Source organism: Somniosus microcephalus, chromosome 9, assembly GCF_052327205.1.
Source record: "Somniosus microcephalus isolate GS21.2 chromosome 9, FLI_Smic_1.0, whole genome shotgun sequence".
In the NCBI taxonomy this organism is placed as follows: Eukaryota; Metazoa; Chordata; class Chondrichthyes; order Squaliformes; family Somniosidae; genus Somniosus; species Somniosus microcephalus.
The window spans coordinates 234,850,807-234,869,718 of record NC_140995.1 but is presented as its reverse complement, the minus strand read 5'-3'; the positions used below and the strand labels follow the sequence as shown (position 1 = coordinate 234,869,718).

The following is an 18,912-nucleotide window of genomic DNA, read 5'->3' as shown; positions in this document are numbered from 1 at the left end:
CTCCCTCCCTCCCGCTCCTCCCTCCCTCTCTCCTCCCTCCCTCCCTCTCTCCTGCTCCCCCCCTCCCTCCCTCCCTCTCTCCTGCTCCCCCCTCCCTCCCTCCCTCTCTCCTGCTCCCTCCCTCCCCTCTCTCCTGCTCCTCCCTACCCGCTCCCCCCCTCCCTCCCTCCCGCTCCCCCCCTCCCTCCTCTCTCTCCCCTCCCTCCCTTCTCTCACCGCTCCCACCCCTCTCTTCCCGCTCCCGCTCCACCCCTCCCTCCCTCTCGCTCCCCCCCTCCCTCCCTCTCGCTCCACTCCCCCTCCCTCCTCTCGCTCCCCCCTCCCTCCCTCTCTCCTCCCTCCCTCTCTCCCTCCCTCTCTCCCGCTCCCCCCTCCCTCCCTCCCTCTCTCCTCCGCTCCCCCCTCCCTCCCTCTCTCCCGCTCCCCTCCCTCTCTCCCCTCCCTCTCTCCCCTCCCTCCCTCTCTCCCCCCTCCCTCCCTCTCTCCCGCTCCCCCCTCCCTCTCTCCCGCTCCCCCCCTCCCTCTCTCCCGCTCCCCCCTCCCTCTCTCCCGCTCCCTCTCTCCCTCTCCCCTCCCTCCCTCTCTCCCTCCCTCTCTCTCCCGCTCCCCCCTCCCTCTCTCCCCTCCCTCTCTCCCCGCTCCCCCCTCCCTCTCTCCCCTCCCTCCCTCTCTCCCCCCTCCCTCCCTCTCTCCCGCTCCCCTCCCTCTCCCTCTCTCCCGCTCCCCCCTCCCTCCCTCCTCTCTCCCGCTCCCCCCTCCCTCCCTCTCTCCCGCTCCCCCTCCCTCTCTCCCCTCCCTCCCTCCTCCCTCCCTCTCTCCCGCTCCCTCCCCCTCCCCTCCCTCTCTCCCGCTCCCCCTCCCTCCCTCTCCCCTCCCTCCCTCTCTCCCGCTCCCCTCCCTCTCCCTCCCCCTCTCTCCCGCTCCCCCCTCCCTCCCCTCCCCCCCCCCGCTCCCCCCTCCCTCTCCCCTCCCTCCCTCCCTCTTGCTCCCCCCTCCCTCCCTCTCCCCCCCTCCCTCCCTCTCTCCCGCTCCCCCCCTCTCTCCCCTCCCTCCCTCTCTCCCGCTCCCCCCTTCTCCCCCCCTCCCTCCCCCCTCCCTCCCTTCCTCCTCCCTCTCTCCGCTCCCCCCTCCCTCCCCTCCCCCCTCTCTCCCGCTCCCCCCCTCCCGCCCCCCCCTCCCTCCCTCCCCTCCCTCCCTCTTGCTCCCCCCTCCCTCCCTCTCTCCCCTCCCTCCCTCTCTCCCGCTCCCCCCCTCTCTCCCCTCCCTCCCTCTCTCCCGCTCCCCCCTTCTCCCCCCCCCTCCCTCCCCCCTCCCGCCTCCCTCCCCTCCCCCCCTCTCTCCCGCTCCCCCCTCCCTCCCCTCCCCCGCTCCCCCCCTCCCCCCTCCCTCCCTCTCTCCCTCTCTCCCCTCCCTCCCTCCTCTCCCTCCCTCTCTCCCGCTCCCCCCTCCCTCCCTCCTCCCTCCCTCCCTCTCTCCCCTCCCTCTCTCCCCCCTCCCCTCCCCCCTCCCCCCTCCCTCCCTCTCTCCCCTCCCTCTCTCCCCCCTCCCCTCCCCCCTCCCTCCCTCCCTCTCTCCCGCTCCCCCCCTCCCTCCCCTCCCTCCCGCTCCCCCCTCCCTCCCCTCCCTCCCTCTCTCCCCTCCCTCCCTCCCTCTCTCTCTCCCCTCCCTCCCCCCTCCCTCCCTCTCTCCCCTCCCTCCCGCTCCCCCCTCCCTCCCCCCCCTCCCTCCCCTCTCTCCCCCCCCTCTCTCCCTCCCTCTCTCCCCTCCCTCCCTCTCTCCCTCCCTCCCTCTCTCCCCTCCCTCCCTCTCTCCCTCCCTCCCTCTCTCCCCTCCCTCCCTCTCTCCCTCCCTCCCTCTCTCCCGCTCCCCCCTCCCTCCCTCTCTCCCTCCTCCCTCCCCCCCTCTCTCCCCTCCCTCCCTCTCTCCCCCCTCCCCTCCCTTCCCTCCCTCCCTCCCTCCCTCTCTCTCTCCCTCCCTCTCTCCCGCTCCCCCCTCCCTCCCTCTCTCCCCTCCCTCTCTCCCGCTGCTCTCTCCTGCTCCCTCCCTCTCTCCTCCTGCTCCCTCCCTCCCTCTCTCCTGCTGCTCCCTCTCTCCCGCTGCTCCCTCCCGCCCTCCCTCCCGCTGCTCCCTCCCGCCTGCTCCCTCCCTCCCGCTGCTCCCTCCCGCTGCTCCCTCCTCCCGCTGCTCCCTCCCTCCTCCTGCTGCTCCCTCCCTCTCCCTCCCTCCCCGCCTGCCTCCCTCTCCCCCCTCCCTCTCTCCTGCCTCCCTCTTCCCTCCCTCTCCTCCTCCCTTCTCCCTCCCTCTCTCCCTCCTCCCTCCCTCCCTCCCTCTCTCTCTCCTCCCTCCCTCCTCCCTCCCTCCCTCTCTCCTCCCTCCCTCTCCCCTCCCTCCCTCTCTCTCTCTCCTCCCTCCCTCTCTCCTCCCTCCCTCTCTCCTCCCTCCCTCTCTCTCCTCCCTCCCTCCCGCTCTCCTCCCTCTCTCTCTCCTCCCTCTCTCTCTCCTCCCTCCCTCTCTCTCTCCTCCCTCCCTCTCTCTCTCCTCCCTCCCTCTCTCTCTCCTCCCTCCCTCTCTCCTCCCTCTCTCTCTCCCTCCTCCCTCCCTCTCTCCTCCCTCTCTCTCTCCCTCCTCCTCCCTCCTCCCTCCCTCCTCCCTCCCTCCCTCTCTCTCCTCCCTCCCTCTCTCTCTCTCCCTCCTCCCTCCCTCCCTCTCTCTCTCCTCCCTCCCTCCCTCTCTCCTCTCTCTCTCCTCCCTCCCTCCCTCTCTCTCCTCCCTCCCTCCTCCCTCTCTCTCCTCCCTCCCTCCTCCCTCCCTCTCTCTCCTCCCTCCCTCCTCCCTCCCTCTCTCTCCTCCCTCCCTCCCTCCCTCTCCTCTCTCTCCTCCCTCCCTCTCTCTCTCCTCCCTCCCCCCTCCCTCTCTCTCCTCCCTCCCTCCTCCCTCCCTCTCTCTCCTCCCTCCCTCTCTCTCTCCTCCCTCCCTCCTCCCTCCCTCTCTCTCTCCTCCCTCCCTCCCTCTCTCTCTCCTCCCTCCCTCTCTCTCCTCCTTCTCTCTCTCCTCCCTCCCTCTCTCTCTCTCTCCTCCCTCCCTCTCTCTCTCTCCTCCCTCCCTCTCTCTCTCTCTCTCCTCCCTCCCTCTCTCTCTCCTCCCTCCCTCTCTCTCTCTCTCCTCCCTCCCTCTCTCTCTCTCTCTCCTCCCTCCCTCTCTCTCTCTTCCCTCCCTCTCTCTCTCTCTCCTCCCTCCCTCTCTCTCTCTCTCCTCCCTCCCTCTCTCTCTCCTCCCTCCCTCTCCCTCTCCTCCCTCCCTCTCCCTCTCTCTCTCTCCTCCCTCCCCCTCTCTTCCCTCCCTCTCTCTCTTCCCTCCCTCTCTCTCTCTCTCCTCCCTCCCTCTCTCTCTCCTCCCTCTCTCCCTCCCTCTCTCCTCCCTCTCCCTCTCTCTCTCCCTCCCTCTCTCTCTCTCTCTCTTCCCTCCCTCTCTCTCTCTCTCCTCCCTCCCTCTCTCTCTCTCTCCTCCCTCCCTCTCTCTCTCTCCTCCCTCTCTCTCTCCTCCCTCCCTCTCCCTCTCTCTCTCTCCTCCCTCCCCCTCTCTTCCCTCCCTCTCTCTCTTCCCTCCCTCTCTCTCTCTCTCCTCCCTCCCTCTCTCTCTCCTCCCTCTCTCCCTCCCTCTCTCCTCCCTCTCTCCTCCCTCTCCCTCTCCTCCCTCCCCTCCCTCTCCTCCCTCTCTCCCTCTCTCTCTCCTCCCTCCCCTCCCTCTCCTCCCTCTCTCCCTCTCTCTCTCCTCCCTCCCTCTCTCTCTCCTCCCTCTCTCCCTCTCTCTCTCCTCCCTCCCTCTCTCTCTCTCCCTCCTCCCTCTCTCTCCTCCCTCTCTCTCCTCCCCTCCCTCTCTCTCTCCTCCCTCCCTCTCCCTCCCTCTCTCGTCCCTCCTCCCTCCCTCCCTCCTCCTCTCTCCCTCTCTCTCTCCCTCTCTCTCTCCTCCCTCTCTCTCTCCTCCCTCCCTCTCTCCTCCCTCTCTCTCTCCTCCCTCCCTCTCTCTCTCCTGCTCCTCCCTCTCTCTCTCTCTCCTGCTCCTCCCTCTCTCTCTCTCCTGTTCCTCCCTCCCTCTCTCCTGCTCCTCCCTCCCTCTCTCCTGCTCCTCCCTCCCTCTCTCTCTCTCTCTCCTGCCCCTTCCTCTCTCTCTCTCCCTCCCCTGCCCCTCTCTCTCAATTCAATTCAAATCGCTTTATTGGCATGATAAGGTACATCTTATGTTGCCAAAGCATCGAAAAACATTTATGGTTGAACACATAAACGCAGATCTATTCATACAGTGTATAAACAGATATATCCCCGAGTGTATAAATATACATTCGTATAATTTGTATATACTCTTTTCTTAGGTTTACTGGTTGTCCCTCTGTTTATGGCAAGCTGTAACATAGTGTGCCGCTAAGGTTACACAGTTTCTCTGTTCCCCTAGTAGGTATGGGAGTTTTTGGTCGTCATTCAAATTTCTGAATTCAGGGCATATTTGTGAGAATTTTTGGTAGAAATTCTCCCTGATGCCCTGATATTTTCCACAAGCTGTGAGGAAGTGCATCTCTGCCTCCACCACTCTCTGACTGCAGTGAGAGCATATCCTGTCCTCTCTTGGCAGCCGGGTCTGTCTGTGTCTGCCTTTTTCGATCGCCAGGCTATGTTCACTAAGTCTGTACCTTGTCAAGGTTTTTCTCAGTTTGCTATCCTTTACCTCTCTCTTTCTCTCCGCCCCCGGGTCTCTCTCTCCTGCTCCCTTGTCCTCTTACCTGCAGCAGGTTCTCCTCGAAGGCTCCCCATTCGCTGTTCCTTCCTCCTCCTCCCCCGGCCGACGCCATCTTTTGAACTCCAATTCCGCCCCCGATTCCGACCCTCCTGTCTCACTGACTGCGGCGCTTACAATCGGTTACAAACCAGACAGCAAAACCGACTAGTCGCAACCGTAAACACCGAGTGACAGCTACGTGGACGGTGAAAGCTCGCGAGAGCTGAGTTGAGCCGAGCGCGAGGTGGGAGGAGGCGAATCTCGCGCGAGTTTGGAGCGGGACCGTCAGGTCAGAGTGCGCGCGCGGGGCGGTTGAAAGTTCACTGGTTGTCGCTGTGTCATGGCGGGTGCCCGAGAGCGGATTGAGGTGATTCGAAGCCGCGTGGTCCTCAAGGAATTTGGGTCCAGAATGTGAGTATCGGTTCTGTGAGCGGCTGCATTGTGTTGTAAATAACTAATCTAAATTGGGAGGGATTTGTCATTGACAGTGGCTGTATTTTTCCTGCAGGTCCACACCACTGATTTCCCGGGAAATTACCCTGGTTACGACGACACGTGGAACCAGCAACGGTTCGAGCAGGTACAACAGGGACACCCATCGCAGCAAAACGGTGCTACAGTGTGCCCCTATTGCACACCTTCATTGGGAATGACGCTTATTCTTTGCTTTGCATTCTCAACCATACGGCTCTTATGCAGCCTCCTGTTTTATACAGTGTTTCTCATTATGTTCTCCATGTTGACTGAGAGTTAATGGCGACATTGCAGAACATGACAAGCCCCACCGAGTTACTTTCAACCATTGTCTCATTAAGCTGGAAGCTGTAGGAATACAAGAAAAAAAAGACGTTACGTTTATATCGCGCCTTTCGCGACCATCGGGCGTCCCAAAGCACTTTACAGCCAATGAAGTACTTTTTGAAGTGTAGTCTTTGTTGTAATGTAGGAAATGTGGCAGCCAATTTGCGCACAGCAAGGTCCCAAAAACAGCAATGTGATAATGACCAGATAATCTGTTGGTTGAGGGATAAATATTGGCCAGAACACTGGGGCTAATTCACTTGCTTTTCTTCGAAATAGTGCCATGGGATCTTGTTAAGTCTACCTGAGAGAGCAGATGGGACCTCGTTTTAATGTCTCATCTGAAAGAAGGCACCTCCGACAGTGCAGCACTCCCTCAGCACTGCACTGGAGTGTCAGCCTAGATTTTTGTGCTCAGATCCCTGGAGTGGGACTTGAAGCCACAACCTTCTGACTCAGAGGTGAGGGTGCTACCCACTGAACCATGGCTGACACTACAAGACCAAATCTTTGAATTTATCCAGGATGTGTACTCTAGTTCCAAGATCTGTGCAGTGAGTGGTTAGGATCTGGAATGCACTGCCAGAAAGGGTGGTGGAGGCAGATTCAATCGTGGCTTTCAAAAGGGAATTGGATAAGTACCAGAAGGAAAAAAATCTGCAGGGCTGCGTGGAACGGGCAGGGGAATGAGACTAGCTGAAGTGCTCTTGCAGAGAGTTGGCACAGGCTCGATGGACCAAATGGCCTCCTTCTGTGCTGTAACCATTCTATGATTGTATGTGTACGGGTAGATGAGGGGCTCCGCTGAATTTACTTCAAATCAGGAGTGTGACAAGACTGTCCACTGTCATGCAGCCTGTTAGTTGTCTTCAGCAGTGATGTGGCTGTCCTTGTAAGGGACGGTACTGGATTGTATGTTGCAGCACTCCTCTTTGCAGATGGTCTAGTGTTGCTGGCAGATTCACCTAGGGATGTATGCCCATCCACTCACCATCTACAACAGTGGGGCTAATCAGTGGCTACGGTGACGAGTGCTCCTGCCCGATCCCCATATCCCTCACCTCAGTCCTAAATGGCTGACCCCTTATCCTGACCACTGGTTCTAGACTCTCCAGCCAGGGGAAACAGCCTCTCAGCATCTACCCTGTCAAGCCCTCTAAGAATTTTATACGTTTCAGTAAGATTACCCCTCTTCTAAACTCCGGGCCTTCAGGACTTTGCTGAGAAGGAGTGAAAGTAGTTTGGGTCTTCAGTGATGGCAAAGCACCAATACAGGTTAAGTTTGTGCTGTATAAGACAGATGTCCAAACATTCTCATTCATGGTTCAGAACTCCTAGACGTTAATCAGAAAGGCTTTCTTTTGACCATGTGCGAGATCCAGGACTAAGCTGTGAGATTGATTTATAGCCAAAAATAAAGGTACCAGATGCAGGAAGAGAGGGGTCCAGTATGCACTGACCCTCCTGCTCATTCCATGATTCACATTCTGTTTGTATTCTTAAGACCATCGGACCCCTCTTTGCCACATGAAGAAGCATTTTTTGCCTCTCCCTGACACCATGCACAACAATTGATGCAGCTAGTTGACTCTCCTCTAGGATCGTGCAGTACACCAGTAACAGCTCCGCTGACCTGAGAAGCACTGATTCCAGCAGTGAAATGTTGTGTGAACTCCCTCTGTAGTGAGAGGTGTGTAAAGTATGTCTCTTTCTCAGAATTTCAGGATTGATATTGTTCAGTTGGAAGAAGACACGCTGGAGTTTGACATGATTGGAATCGACGCTGCTATCGCAAATGCCTTCCGCAGGATCCTGCTTGCTGAGGTAATGAAATCCCAAGCTGTGTTAGGTTACCAATAGTATTCATCTTACAGCGCCCTTAAATCACTGGTATTACTTGCACAAGTATTTTTGTTTTAAATGTATTTTGCAATTTGCAGCGGTGTAGAAGATACAGGGAGACTCTCTGTTTGAATAGCTGTGTGATGTTGCAGTTTGATCTGCCTTGAGCAGTATGTGGCCACTAGAATCCTTCAGAGTCTTGATTTGAAAGCTTACCAGGTACTTGCACCTCCCAGCATGATGCTGAACCGTACAGCCCCAGAAGATCCCAGGTTTGATCCCTGCTCCGTGCTGAGTTAGGTGGTTGCCAGAGCAACGATAAATGGCTTCAATACCCATGGCATCACGGCCAAGTCCAATTCTGTCCTCGCCCAGCATCCACGCAGATGCACTTCCAGCAATCGGGAACTGGAACTCTTATCCACCTCCTTAACCCAGCGATTCATGTACAGGTACATCTCTTGCACAGGTGAGATTTGATGCACAGACTGGGCCTGGTCTCCCATCAAAGTAGATCGTCAGGAACACAGGTGAGGCTAATTGTAGCGCCCCATCACCAACCCAGCAAAGATCAACTAATTCAGCACAAACCAGGAATTGAATATGGAACCGTCAGGTATGTATGGCTCAGATACACACCGGGTACATTTACTGAGCCGGTGGGGAGCTACCAGTTTTGGTGGGTCACTATTTGATGTCATTCGCTATAGCGTTTAATATGTTGAGCCTGCTGCAGTGAATCTAACCCCGGCTGTGTTGTTTGTTCAGGTCCCAACTATGGCTGTGGAAAAAGCATTTATCTACAACAACACCTCCATTGTACAGGATGAGATCCTGGCACACAGACTGGGCCTCATCCCCATCAAAGCAGACCCACGACTGTTTGAGTACAGGAGTGCAGGTGAGGGGGGTTGCACCGCCTCAGCCATGAAGAGATGTGCTGTGGTCTTCCTGATGGTTTATTGCTGTGCTTCTCAAACTGTGGGACGCAAGGACTGTCCTGAGTGGGGAGGAATGAGGGGACAACCTAAATTACCATCTCCCATTACTCTGCAGCTTTATTGGATTGCAAGATGTTAATTATGTGGTTTATAACTTTGAAACTAAAAGGAAAAGAAATGTTCTGAGAAGAGAATGAAAAATGGCAGTTCCCACTTTCAGGCTAAGCTGTGCCGCATTGATAAGGAGCAGGTAGTGGGAGGATCTATGAATGTGGGGTACATAGGACAGGAGGGTCTGTAAACCTGAGGGGTACATGGAGTGGGAGGGTCTATAAATGTGGGGTACAAAGAACAGGAGTGAATGTACACTCTGCGGGTACAGGGAGTGGTAGGGTCTAAAATACGGAGAGAGGGTCTATTACATGGGTAATACAAAGGTCTGAGTTCAGCAGCTTGGAACACTCCTGTAAGTGGGCCCTTGTCCCCTATGATCCAGAGTGCGCCTTTACCAATCCAATATCCAGGTAACGTCATGCACCCAGGCATCAAACGGGAAACCCTCACTACTGTATTGCGTGTGCTCGTGACCTTCCTCAATTCGGAAGGTGATCAAATAAACACTTCACTAGACAGTGGCTTAAGCCATAAAATTGCAAACAGACTTAACTATCCCTCCTCGGAAGATAGAAAAATAACAAGCAGGTGTGACTGCTGCAGTTTAGACTGGACGTGAATTCCCTAAGTATTAACCTTTTACAGTGCTTTTTTTTTGCTTTGGTTTTAAACAGACTACTCAATTTTAACAAGACAAGCTGAGAAATACTTCCATCAAATAAACACAATGGTGGCAAGGGAAATCAAATATGTGTCTGTTAAAGTCAAAAAGTTTTGCCAATCAAACAGAACCTGCAAGGTGCTTGTCTTTGAATTGAATGGCCTTGCCTTTCTCTGAGATACCTGACCAAACATATTTATTCTGCAGCTATTGTATCAAAACAGGCTGAACCATTTTCTGAGTGTAGCTGGCTTTTAACTCTTGTGTACTGTGACAAAGAAATAAACCAAACCCATACTTCATTTTTGTCACATATGGCTTAAAACTCCTCTTGTAAAACACCATTTGGTCCTAGTTATTTTACTATCTTCCAAGGAGGGATAGTTTTCGCTCTCGTATTTTAGGTTCTGTATTTCAGATTACTCTCAAGCAATAAGTCATATCGCCTTATTACCTTCCGTGGCCCCTATATTTAGATACGTTTTTGATGGCGAACCCAGGATAACAGACAGATTTTTTTTTAAATTGCTTTAGCTACAGATGTATCTGTGCCTCCACAGAACCTCAATGGGGCTGTGGTGGAAAGGGTGGACAGCTTTAAGTTCCTCGGAGTCCACATCACGGAAGACCTCTCCTGGTCCCTCAATACCTCCTCTCTGGTGAAGAAGGCCCAGCAGCGCCTATATTTCCTAAGGAGGCTGAAGGGATGTAACCTGTCACCCCTGATCCTCTCTAACTTTTACCGCTGCACAATAGAGAGCATCCTGACGAACTGTATCACAGTATGGTATGGCAGCTGTAGCTACTATGACCGGAAAGCCCTGCAGCGGGTAGTCAAAACTGCCCAACGCATTACCGGCACCCGGCTACCGACCATAGAGCACATATACCAGAAACACTATTTACGGAGGTCACGGTCCATCATCAAAGACCCTACCCACCCCAGCCACAGTCTGTTCGCCCTCCTGCCATCTGGGAGACGCTACAGATGCATTCGCACCCGTACGACTAGATTTAGGAAGAGCTTCTTTCCCAGGGCTGTCATCCTACTGAACTCCACAAATAAACTCTAAAGTCTGCACATCTGCCAATGCACTTTATTATGGTTATGTTTATGTAATGTATTACAAGCCAAATGTATGTTGAATGTTTAAATGTCTTAATCTAAATGTACACTCTCGGGAGCCGCAAGCCTACATTTCGTTGTACTGCACTTGTGCACTAACAATGACAATAAAAGTTGATTTGATTTGATTTGATTTGATGAATTTAAAAAGCATTAGAGCCTACAACATCAGACCTCATTTTAGCTATTAACTAACAAACAAATGTGTTGAACATAGAAGCAGCAAAATATGTAACATTAAAAATAATTGGGAACCCTCAAATGACTTGTCAGCTTGGCATAATTGGTATCAGGTTTGTGGGTTTAAGTCACACTCCATAACTCAAGTATATTATATAGCTTGACAGTACAGTACTGAGGAAGTTCTGCGTTGTCCAAGGTGCTGCTCCTCGAATTAAATGTTAAACAGAGGCTCTGTCTGATATTCCATTGGTTCAAGTGGATGTTAAAGATTCCATGCACTATTCAAAGAAACAGCAAGGCATTGTCCTAGTGTACATCACCCAAAACTGATTAACTGGTCATTGATTTCATTGCTGTATGTGCAGAACGGCTGCTGCATATTGATGGCCACTGTACTTCAAACGTGAAGCACTTTGAGATGTTCTACTGTGATAAGGAACTTTGGTATTTTTTTATTTATATAGGGGACGAAGAAGGGACAGAGATCGACACTCTTCAGTTTCAGCTCAAAGTGAAGTGTAAGAGAAATCCTAAAGCACAGAAAGACTCCTCAGACCCTGATGAACTATACTTTAATCATAAAGGTAAACTGTCTGCAATTCAGACTTGCACTGTTTGGATGCAGTGTCTTAAATACAAAAACTAAAGAGGACTTGGGATCATTGCGACATTCACAAAAGGATCCTTGAATGAATGATGTGTAATGCCATAGCAAGTGACTTTAAATGTTTGATGTCCTGCATGAATTTCAGGTCTCTGTGTATTTTAGCCTACTGAGTGAGATTGAAACAAGTAAGATAGCTGGAGAGAAATTGCATACGCAGGGATCAGATATATAATGGTTAGAAGTGCTGGGATTTAGGAGGAAACATTGAATGCTATGTTTTCCTCATCAATCTTCCTTGGATCCTGATTAGGATCCATTTGATGTTGCTTCAACAAAAATATTTTTTAAGCTGTACAATAACTGGTTATTTATTTAGAACCTTTCTGATTATCCAAATATTGAGAGAGCTCCACATTTTCAGTTTTTATTTTGGAAGAAATTTCCTGGACACTCTTCTTTTTGCAGGGGGTTATTTATTTCAAAAACCAAGTAAACATCCAGAGGGGGTGGAAAGAGGGGACAAGTCAAAAGTTCAGTGGAAATTAGCTGCCACAGTTTTTAAAAAGATGCGTACCCTGTATATGACATCAATGTGTTTGTGTGAGTGTGTAAATGGCAAAAACGTTAATTGCCATTGAAGCTTTGTTCGAACAATAACTTGCATTTATACAGCACTTTTAACATAGAACGCTGTTCCAAGGCGCTTCACAGACCGTAATCAGACCAAAATGGATGCTAAGCCAAAGAAGGACACATTAGGAGCAATGTTCCCCCTAATTTTTTGGGGGGGGTGGGGTGCAGTCCCTTTAACGGGCTACGGGGCCCTTTCAAAATTTCACACATGCGCAAAATCTCCCATTGAAAAGCCGGCGAGCAGCCTGCACGGGACCTCCAGACAGCAGCGCAGCCGTGCAGCTTGGCGTGAACGTTGATTAGGAGGTGTTTGGTCAAAGGGCTGGGTGTAGAAACATAGAAGATAGGAGCAGGAGTAGGCCATTCGGCCCTTCGAGCCTGCTCCGCCATTCAACGAGATCATGGCTGATCATCCAAACCCTAGCACCCGGTCCCTACACCGACAGCCATCCCACCCAAGCCCTATCCCCGTAACCCCACGTACTTAATCCCCCCTAACACTAAGGGCCAATTTTTATCATAGCCAATCAACCTACCCCGCACATCTTTGGACTGTGGGAGGAAACCGGAGCACCCGGAGGAAACCCACGCAAACACGGGGAGAATGTGCAAACTCCACACAGACAGTCACCCTTGGGATACTTTACTACGTTGAAGGCACTGTATAAATGCAAGATGTTTTAAAAGAGGGATGGGAGCTGGAGATTATTAATTACAACCTGATTAGGATGTTTTTTTAAAGCTGTATAACTGGCTATTCGTAATGGGCATTGTGATTTTTTATTTCTGCATATTGTAATTTTTATGTATAACTTGTTTTTTGTGAATCCCCCCTGCCCCCCAATACTTCAGTTAAACTGCAGTTACGGGACGGTCCTGCGTTCTTCCGTTTGTCCTTGCAGTCTACTCCAAGCATATGAAGTGGGTACCCATTGGAAACCAGGCAGATCTATTCGGGCAGGTTGACATCCGGCCTGTACACGATGATATCCTGATCGCTCTGCTCCGCCCAGGGCATGAAATTGATGTTGTCGTGCACTGCGTGAAAGGAATCGGTAAGACTGGGGGGTGGGAGCATGTTTACATCCCCATTGGTGGAGTACAAATGCAGAGTAAAGCATAGCCACCTGACTGAAGTACCAGAAGACTGTCAGCCCCTGTGTTAGAAAGACTGAACAAGCTGGGGTTCTTTTCTCTAGAAAAGAGAGGACCGAGAAGTGACCTAATCAAGGTCTTTAAAATTATGAAGGGGTTTGATAGGGTAGTTGTAGAGAAGATGTTTCTAGGAGCCATAAATATAAGATAGTCACTAATAAATCCAGTAGAGAATTCAGAAGAAACTATGAAGTGTAAGGTACTATATGAATATAACTTTTTTTGTATTTTCCCCACCCCAGCTAAAGACCACGCCAAGTTCTCTCCCGTTGCCACGGCAAGTTACCGACTTCTCCCCGAAATAACTCTGTTGAGTCCTGTGGAAGGGGATCTGGCGGAGAAACTCAAGCGCTGCTTCTCCCCCGGTGTCATCGAGGTTCAGACAGTGAACGGTGAGTCTGTTCCATCGTTGTGTATGAAAGCTATGATTTTAAGATGGTTTCTAGAGTAAATAAGGAGAAACTGTTTCCACTGGCAGGAGGGTCGGTAACCAGAGGACACAGATTTATGGTAATTGGCAAAAGAAACAGAAGGGAGATGAGAAATTTTTTGCGCATCAAGTTGTGATCTGGAATGCGCTGCCTGAAAGGGTGGTGGAAGCAGATTCAATAATAACTTTCAAATGGGAATTCGATACAGGAAACTTTGTGCTATCCGGAAGTTGAATGTCCGGCAACTTGGAGAGGCAAGGATTAATCGGGGATAGTCAGCATGGCTTTGTCAGAGGTAAATCATGTCTGACCAATCTGATTGAATTTTTCGAGGGGGTGACAAGGTGTGTGGATGAAGGAAATGCTGTGGATGTGGTATACATGGACTTCAGTAAAGCTTTTGACAAAGTCCCGCATAGGAGACTGGTCAAGAAGGCAAGAGCCCATGGGATTCAGGGTGCCTTGGCGCGTTGGATCCTAAACTGGCTGAGTGGCAGGAGGCAGAGGGTGATGGTCGAAGGTTGCTTTTGTGACTGGAGGCCTGTGTCCAGTGGGGTACCTTGCTGTTTGTGATCTACATAAATGATTTGGAGGAGAATGTAAAAGGTATGATCAGTAAGTTCGCAGATGACACGAAAATTGGTGGGGTGGTAAATTGCGAGGAGGAAAGCCTCAGGCTACAGGACGATATAAACGGGTTGGTCAGATGGGCGGAAAAGTGGCAAATGGAATTTAACCCTGAAAAGTGCGAGGTGATGCATTTTGGACGGACAAATAAGGCAAGGGAATACACAATGAGTGGTAGGACCCTAGGAAGTACAGAGGGTCAGAGGGACCTTGGTGTACATGTACATAGATCCCTGAAGGCAGCAGAACAGGTAGATAAGATGGTTAAAAAGGCATATGGGATACTTGCCTTCATTAGCTGAGGCATAGAGTATAAGAGCAGGGAGGTTATGATGGAGCTGTACAAAACGCTGGTAAGGCCACAGCTGGAGTACTGTGTGCAGTTCTGGTCGCCTCACTATAGGAAGGATGTGATTGCATTGGAGAGGGTGCAGAGGAGATTTACCAGGATGTTACCTGGGCTGGAGTGCCTCAGCTATGAAGAAAGACTGAACAGGCTGGGGTTGTTTTCCTTGGAGCAAAGAAGGCTGAGGGGGGACCTGATTGAGGTGTACAAAATGATGAGGGGCATAGATATAGGGTAGATAAAGAGGAACTTTTCCCCTTAGTAGGGGGGTCAATAACAAGGGGGCATAGATTCAAGGTAAGGGGCAGGTGGTTTAGAGGGGATTTGAGGAGGAACTTTTTCACCCAGAGGGTGGTTGGAGTCTGGAACTCACTGCCTGAAAGGGTGGTAGAGGCAGGAACCCTCACAACATTCAAGAAGCATTTGGATGAGCACTTGAAATGCCATTGCATACAAGGCTATGGACCAAATGCTGGAAAATGGGATTAGATTGGACAGGGCTTGATGAATGGCGCAGACGCGATGGGCCGAAGGGCCTCTTTCTGTGCTGTAAAATTCTATGACTAACTTTGATCTAACGGCAGAAATCAGCAGCCGTTTTGGTTAGGTTTTTTTTCTGCTTTTCACAGGCAGGCTCTGGAAAGCGTCTTTGTCGCTTAGCAACAGCTTCAGAGACGCTTCCAAGCTACTGGGCCGAGTGTTTACAAGCTGTTGCTGAGCAACAGTGTTTGTGGTCAGACACGGCAGGCTCTAGAAAGCGTCTCTGTATCTTAGCAACAGCTTCAGAGACGCTTCCAAGCCACGGGCCGAGTGTTTACAAGCTGTTGCTGAGCAACAGTGTTTGTGGTCAGATACTGCGATGAAAAGCTCCAATCTGATAACATTGACGCTGGTCTATCCGGAGCTTTTAAAAAAACGGCAGTAGCTCGGTCCCATGGGTGCCGGATAGCACAAAGTTTCCATATATATAAAAAAAATTGCAGGGCTATGGGGAAAGAGCAGGGAGTGGGACTAATTGGAGAGCTCTTTCACAGAGCCAGCACAGGCACGATGGGCCAAATGGCCTCTTTCTGTGCTGTGTGATTCTATAGTTGCTTTGGAGCATCAAGTGGGGCAGGTTTAGCTCGGGTGACATCCAGTGACTTTCTACACTTGGTTCCATCTAGTGCAGTTTGCTGTCTATGTATCTTAGAAATTTGGCAGTGAAAAATGAGGATTTCTGAGTGATACAAATCACCTGCCCTTACTCAGAGAGTGGTTAGAATGTGGAACATGGGAGTCGCTGAGGCGAATAGCATAGATGCATTTAAGTGGAAGCTAGATAAGTATATGAGGGAGAAAGGAATAGAAGGACATAGAGATAGGGTGAGCTGAAGCATAAACACTGGTATGGAACTGTTGGGCCCAATAGCCTGTTTCTGTGCTGTAAATTCAATGTAATATCTCAGATTCAAATTGGCGATGGCTTAGTTCATTGATTTTGTGGCGTGTTACTCTGCACTGAGGTGAAATCCTGGTCTCGCCAAACATGCTGTCTTCAGCTTCCCCACATAGGGGGTGAGATTGTGTATTTCTAAAGGACAGAGTTGGGGAAATCCAGTTTTATCAGCACTATATTGATGCAATTTTCCATCTGGCACACTCTCTTAATCTGCACACGATTGGTTTGACTGTTTCAAAACCTATGAATCGGAGAGTTTCAGGTATTGGACTAATGCACAACATTGACTCTGTAATGACATGGAGATGATGGTCATTTGTTGCTTTTCCCTTAGGGAGAAAATTCGCAACGGTTGTGAATTCTCGCATGGACACCTGCAGTCGAGAGATTTTCCGATACGATGACCTGAAGAACCTTGTCCGTCTTGGCAGAGTTCGAGATCACTACATCTGTAAGTACAGGCTGTGGATGGGGGAGGGTTATTTTGGATTAGCTCAGCAAATTGTGGCATTTTGGGTAGAGTGATTGACCCATTGGGTGAGGGTGAAGAAAATCGTAGCTTGTTTGATTTTATTACTGAGATTTTGTAGTTTGACTTTCACTCTTTCTCTACCCCCGCCCCAATTGGGAGTTTGTCCATTCTCTACCAGACTTGCTGAATCTTGCTGCGGGCAGTTTCATGGATGTCCCTGGCACCTCTTTGTGTGTGAGCCTATACAACGAGTGTTGGCTGCGACTCCACCGATGGGGAGAGACCTAGCGGGGCTGAGCCCGATCCTGCCCTTGTCTAACATTCTCACACGTGCACTTTTCAGTGGAAGTCAGTAAGTGCCAATCAGGAATCCCCCAGCTCGGGGGGGTTGCTGAGGCCAACTGCAGTTAAACCAGCACAGAGCATTCACCGTCCATGCTATCATCTGAATTGAGTCTTTCATTACTGAAGAGAAAAGGTGGATTGAAGATACACAGCTGGATTTGATTTGTGAATTGTAAATTCCTACATCCAGGCTGGATGTACTGGGCTGAAGGCCTACACTGCAGAAGCAAGTCTGGGCTATAGACTCAGTTTAGCAACATATTCTACATGCCTGCTTTTCAACAATGGGTAGTGGGCGTAATATGGTCTGCAGGAGGTGGACTAGGCTCCCCCACCGTAGTATGGTCTGCTGGAGATAGACCAAAGTATTGCTATTGTACACCTTTCAAATTATAGGGGAGTCACCTAGAGTAGCACATTTCCTTGCAGCAGAAAAAGTTTAAGCTGACACAGAGGATCTGAGGTCTCGCTGAATAGATTGGGAGCCTTGTCATTTGTCACGGCTCTACTGAGTAAGGAAGGGAAAAGTCAACCAGAGTTTCTGCTCCTAACCATTGTCAACAACTTGCATTTATAAAGCGCCTTTAACATAGTAAAACGTCCCAAGACGCTTCACAGGAGCGTTGTCAAACAAAATTGGATGCCAAGCCACACAAGGAGATATTGGGAGAGGTGACCAAAAGCTTGGTCAAAGAGGTAGGTTTTAAGGAGTGTCTTAAAGGAGGAAAGAGAGGTAGAGTGATTTTGTGTTCCCCTGGTGGAAGGTGCATATGGATATTGGGTACAGACATGAGGGGCCTTGGCTGTGGTGGCCCCTCTTTCCCACGCACACCCATAACTGAAACGGCTTGCACACAAAGAATGGGCAAGACACTAGAAGGCAACCAGAACTCTACAAGATTAAGTGCCTTCAGGAGGGGAGAGGGGAATAATCTTGTAAAAAAAACAACTGTGCCAGACTAATCCAGGATTCTGTGGGATTGCTATTCACTAAGCTTCGTTATCTTTACAGTTTCAGTTGAATCAACGGGAATTCTTCCCCCAGAAGTGTTAGTGTCTGAAGCCTTGAAAGTGTTGATGACAAAATGCAGAAGATTTTTGAATGAACTGGATGCAGTACAGATGGACTGACACAGACTGGTTCAGTTGGGTCTGGGCTGAGGACACTGCGTGGAGCGATTTGCTTGGGCGGAAATGGCAGCGGGAGTAGTGCACTCCTTCCTGATCATAGCCTGTATCTAATCTAATACTATTATAGCAGCATTGACTTAGTTTGTCATTTACTTCCCCCAGTGCTATCGAGGATAGACACTTGCATAAAGCAGTATGCCAAGTACAGCAGCGTGGTACATGACCTTCTGATAATGCATCATAATTTCTTCAAGTATTTTTCCCTATGTGGGTGTGTACATATGTTACAATATTAAAGTATTGACACATTAGCCATAATCTTCTATCATCTCGGTGCAAAACCAGTTTGCTATTACGAGGTAAGAGTACTTGCGTCAATGTCACTGTTGCAAACTTTTTTTTTTAACAGTTAAAAAAAAATGTTTTATTTTTATGACCCAAAAACAATGAAATATACCTGATTATTCGAGCAATGGCTCGGTGCTAGAATTCATAACCTGGAGTAACAAACTTAATAAGGTCACTATAAAGACCAGCCATATAAATACTGTGGCTACAAGAGCAGGCCAGAGGCTGGGAATTCTGCGGCGAGTGTCTCACCTCCTGACTCCCCAAAGCCTTTCCACCATCTACAAGGCACAAGTCAGGAGTGTGATGGAATACTCTCCACTTGCCTGGATGAGTGCAGCTCCAACAACACTCAAGAAGCTCGACACCATTCAGGATAAAGCAGCCCACTTGATTGGCACTCCATCCACCACCTTCAACATTCACTCCCTCCACCACCGGCGCACTGTGGCTGCAGTGTGTACCATCTACAAGATGCACTGCAGCAACTCGCCAAAGCTCCTTCAACAGCACCTTCCAAACCCGTGACCTCTACCACTTAGAAGGACAAGGGCAGCAGACGCATGGGAACATCACCACCTACAAGTTCCCCTCCAAGCCACACACCATCCTGACTTGGACCTGTATCGCCGTTCCTTCACTGTCGCTGGGCCAAAATCCTGGAACTCCCTTCCTAACAGCATTGTGGGTGTACCTACACCATAGGGACTGCAGCGGTTCAAGAAGGCGGCTCACCACCATCTTCTCAAGGGCAATTAGGGATGGACACTAAATGCAGGCCTAGCCAGCGACGCCCACATCCCATCAATGAATTTAAAAAAACTGATTGACACAATAAGGGATTCTTATCTATCCAGTTGTAGACAGAGAATCACCGGCACTGGCTTCTCTTCCCGCATCGTTACCTCTCGGCTCCCCCAAGGATCTATCCTTGTCCT

General features: G+C 50.9%; 2 protein-coding genes across 3 annotated transcripts in view; one reads left to right on the top strand and one right to left on the bottom strand.

Moving 5' to 3' along the window:
• The window catches only part of LOC147113137 (protein YIPF3-like), a 23,714-nt gene extending 18,718 nt beyond the window's left edge, over positions 1–4,996 (bottom strand). For both annotated transcript variants that reach the window (XM_085998034.1, XM_085998036.1), the window contains exon 1: positions 4,775–4,996. The gene's annotated coding sequence lies outside the window, so the exon portion shown is untranslated. The remainder of the gene's footprint in view (positions 1–4,774) is intronic.
• Positions 1–17,944, top strand: part of polr1c (RNA polymerase I and III subunit C) — a 151,715-nt gene extending 133,771 nt beyond the window's left edge. Inside the window, exons 4-11 of the mRNA XM_085998244.1 lie at positions 5,279–5,350; positions 7,288–7,395; positions 8,182–8,314; positions 10,903–11,022; positions 12,542–12,733; positions 13,076–13,225; positions 16,013–16,129; positions 17,508–17,944. Coding sequence (XP_085854370.1) covers positions 5,279–5,350; positions 7,288–7,395; positions 8,182–8,314; positions 10,903–11,022; positions 12,542–12,733; positions 13,076–13,225; positions 16,013–16,129; positions 17,508–17,626 — 1,011 coding nt within the window. The 3' untranslated portion in view covers positions 17,627–17,944. The remainder of the gene's footprint in view (positions 1–5,278; positions 5,351–7,287; positions 7,396–8,181; positions 8,315–10,902; positions 11,023–12,541; positions 12,734–13,075; positions 13,226–16,012; positions 16,130–17,507) is intronic.
• The last annotated feature ends 968 nt before the right edge of the window (positions 17,945–18,912 follow it).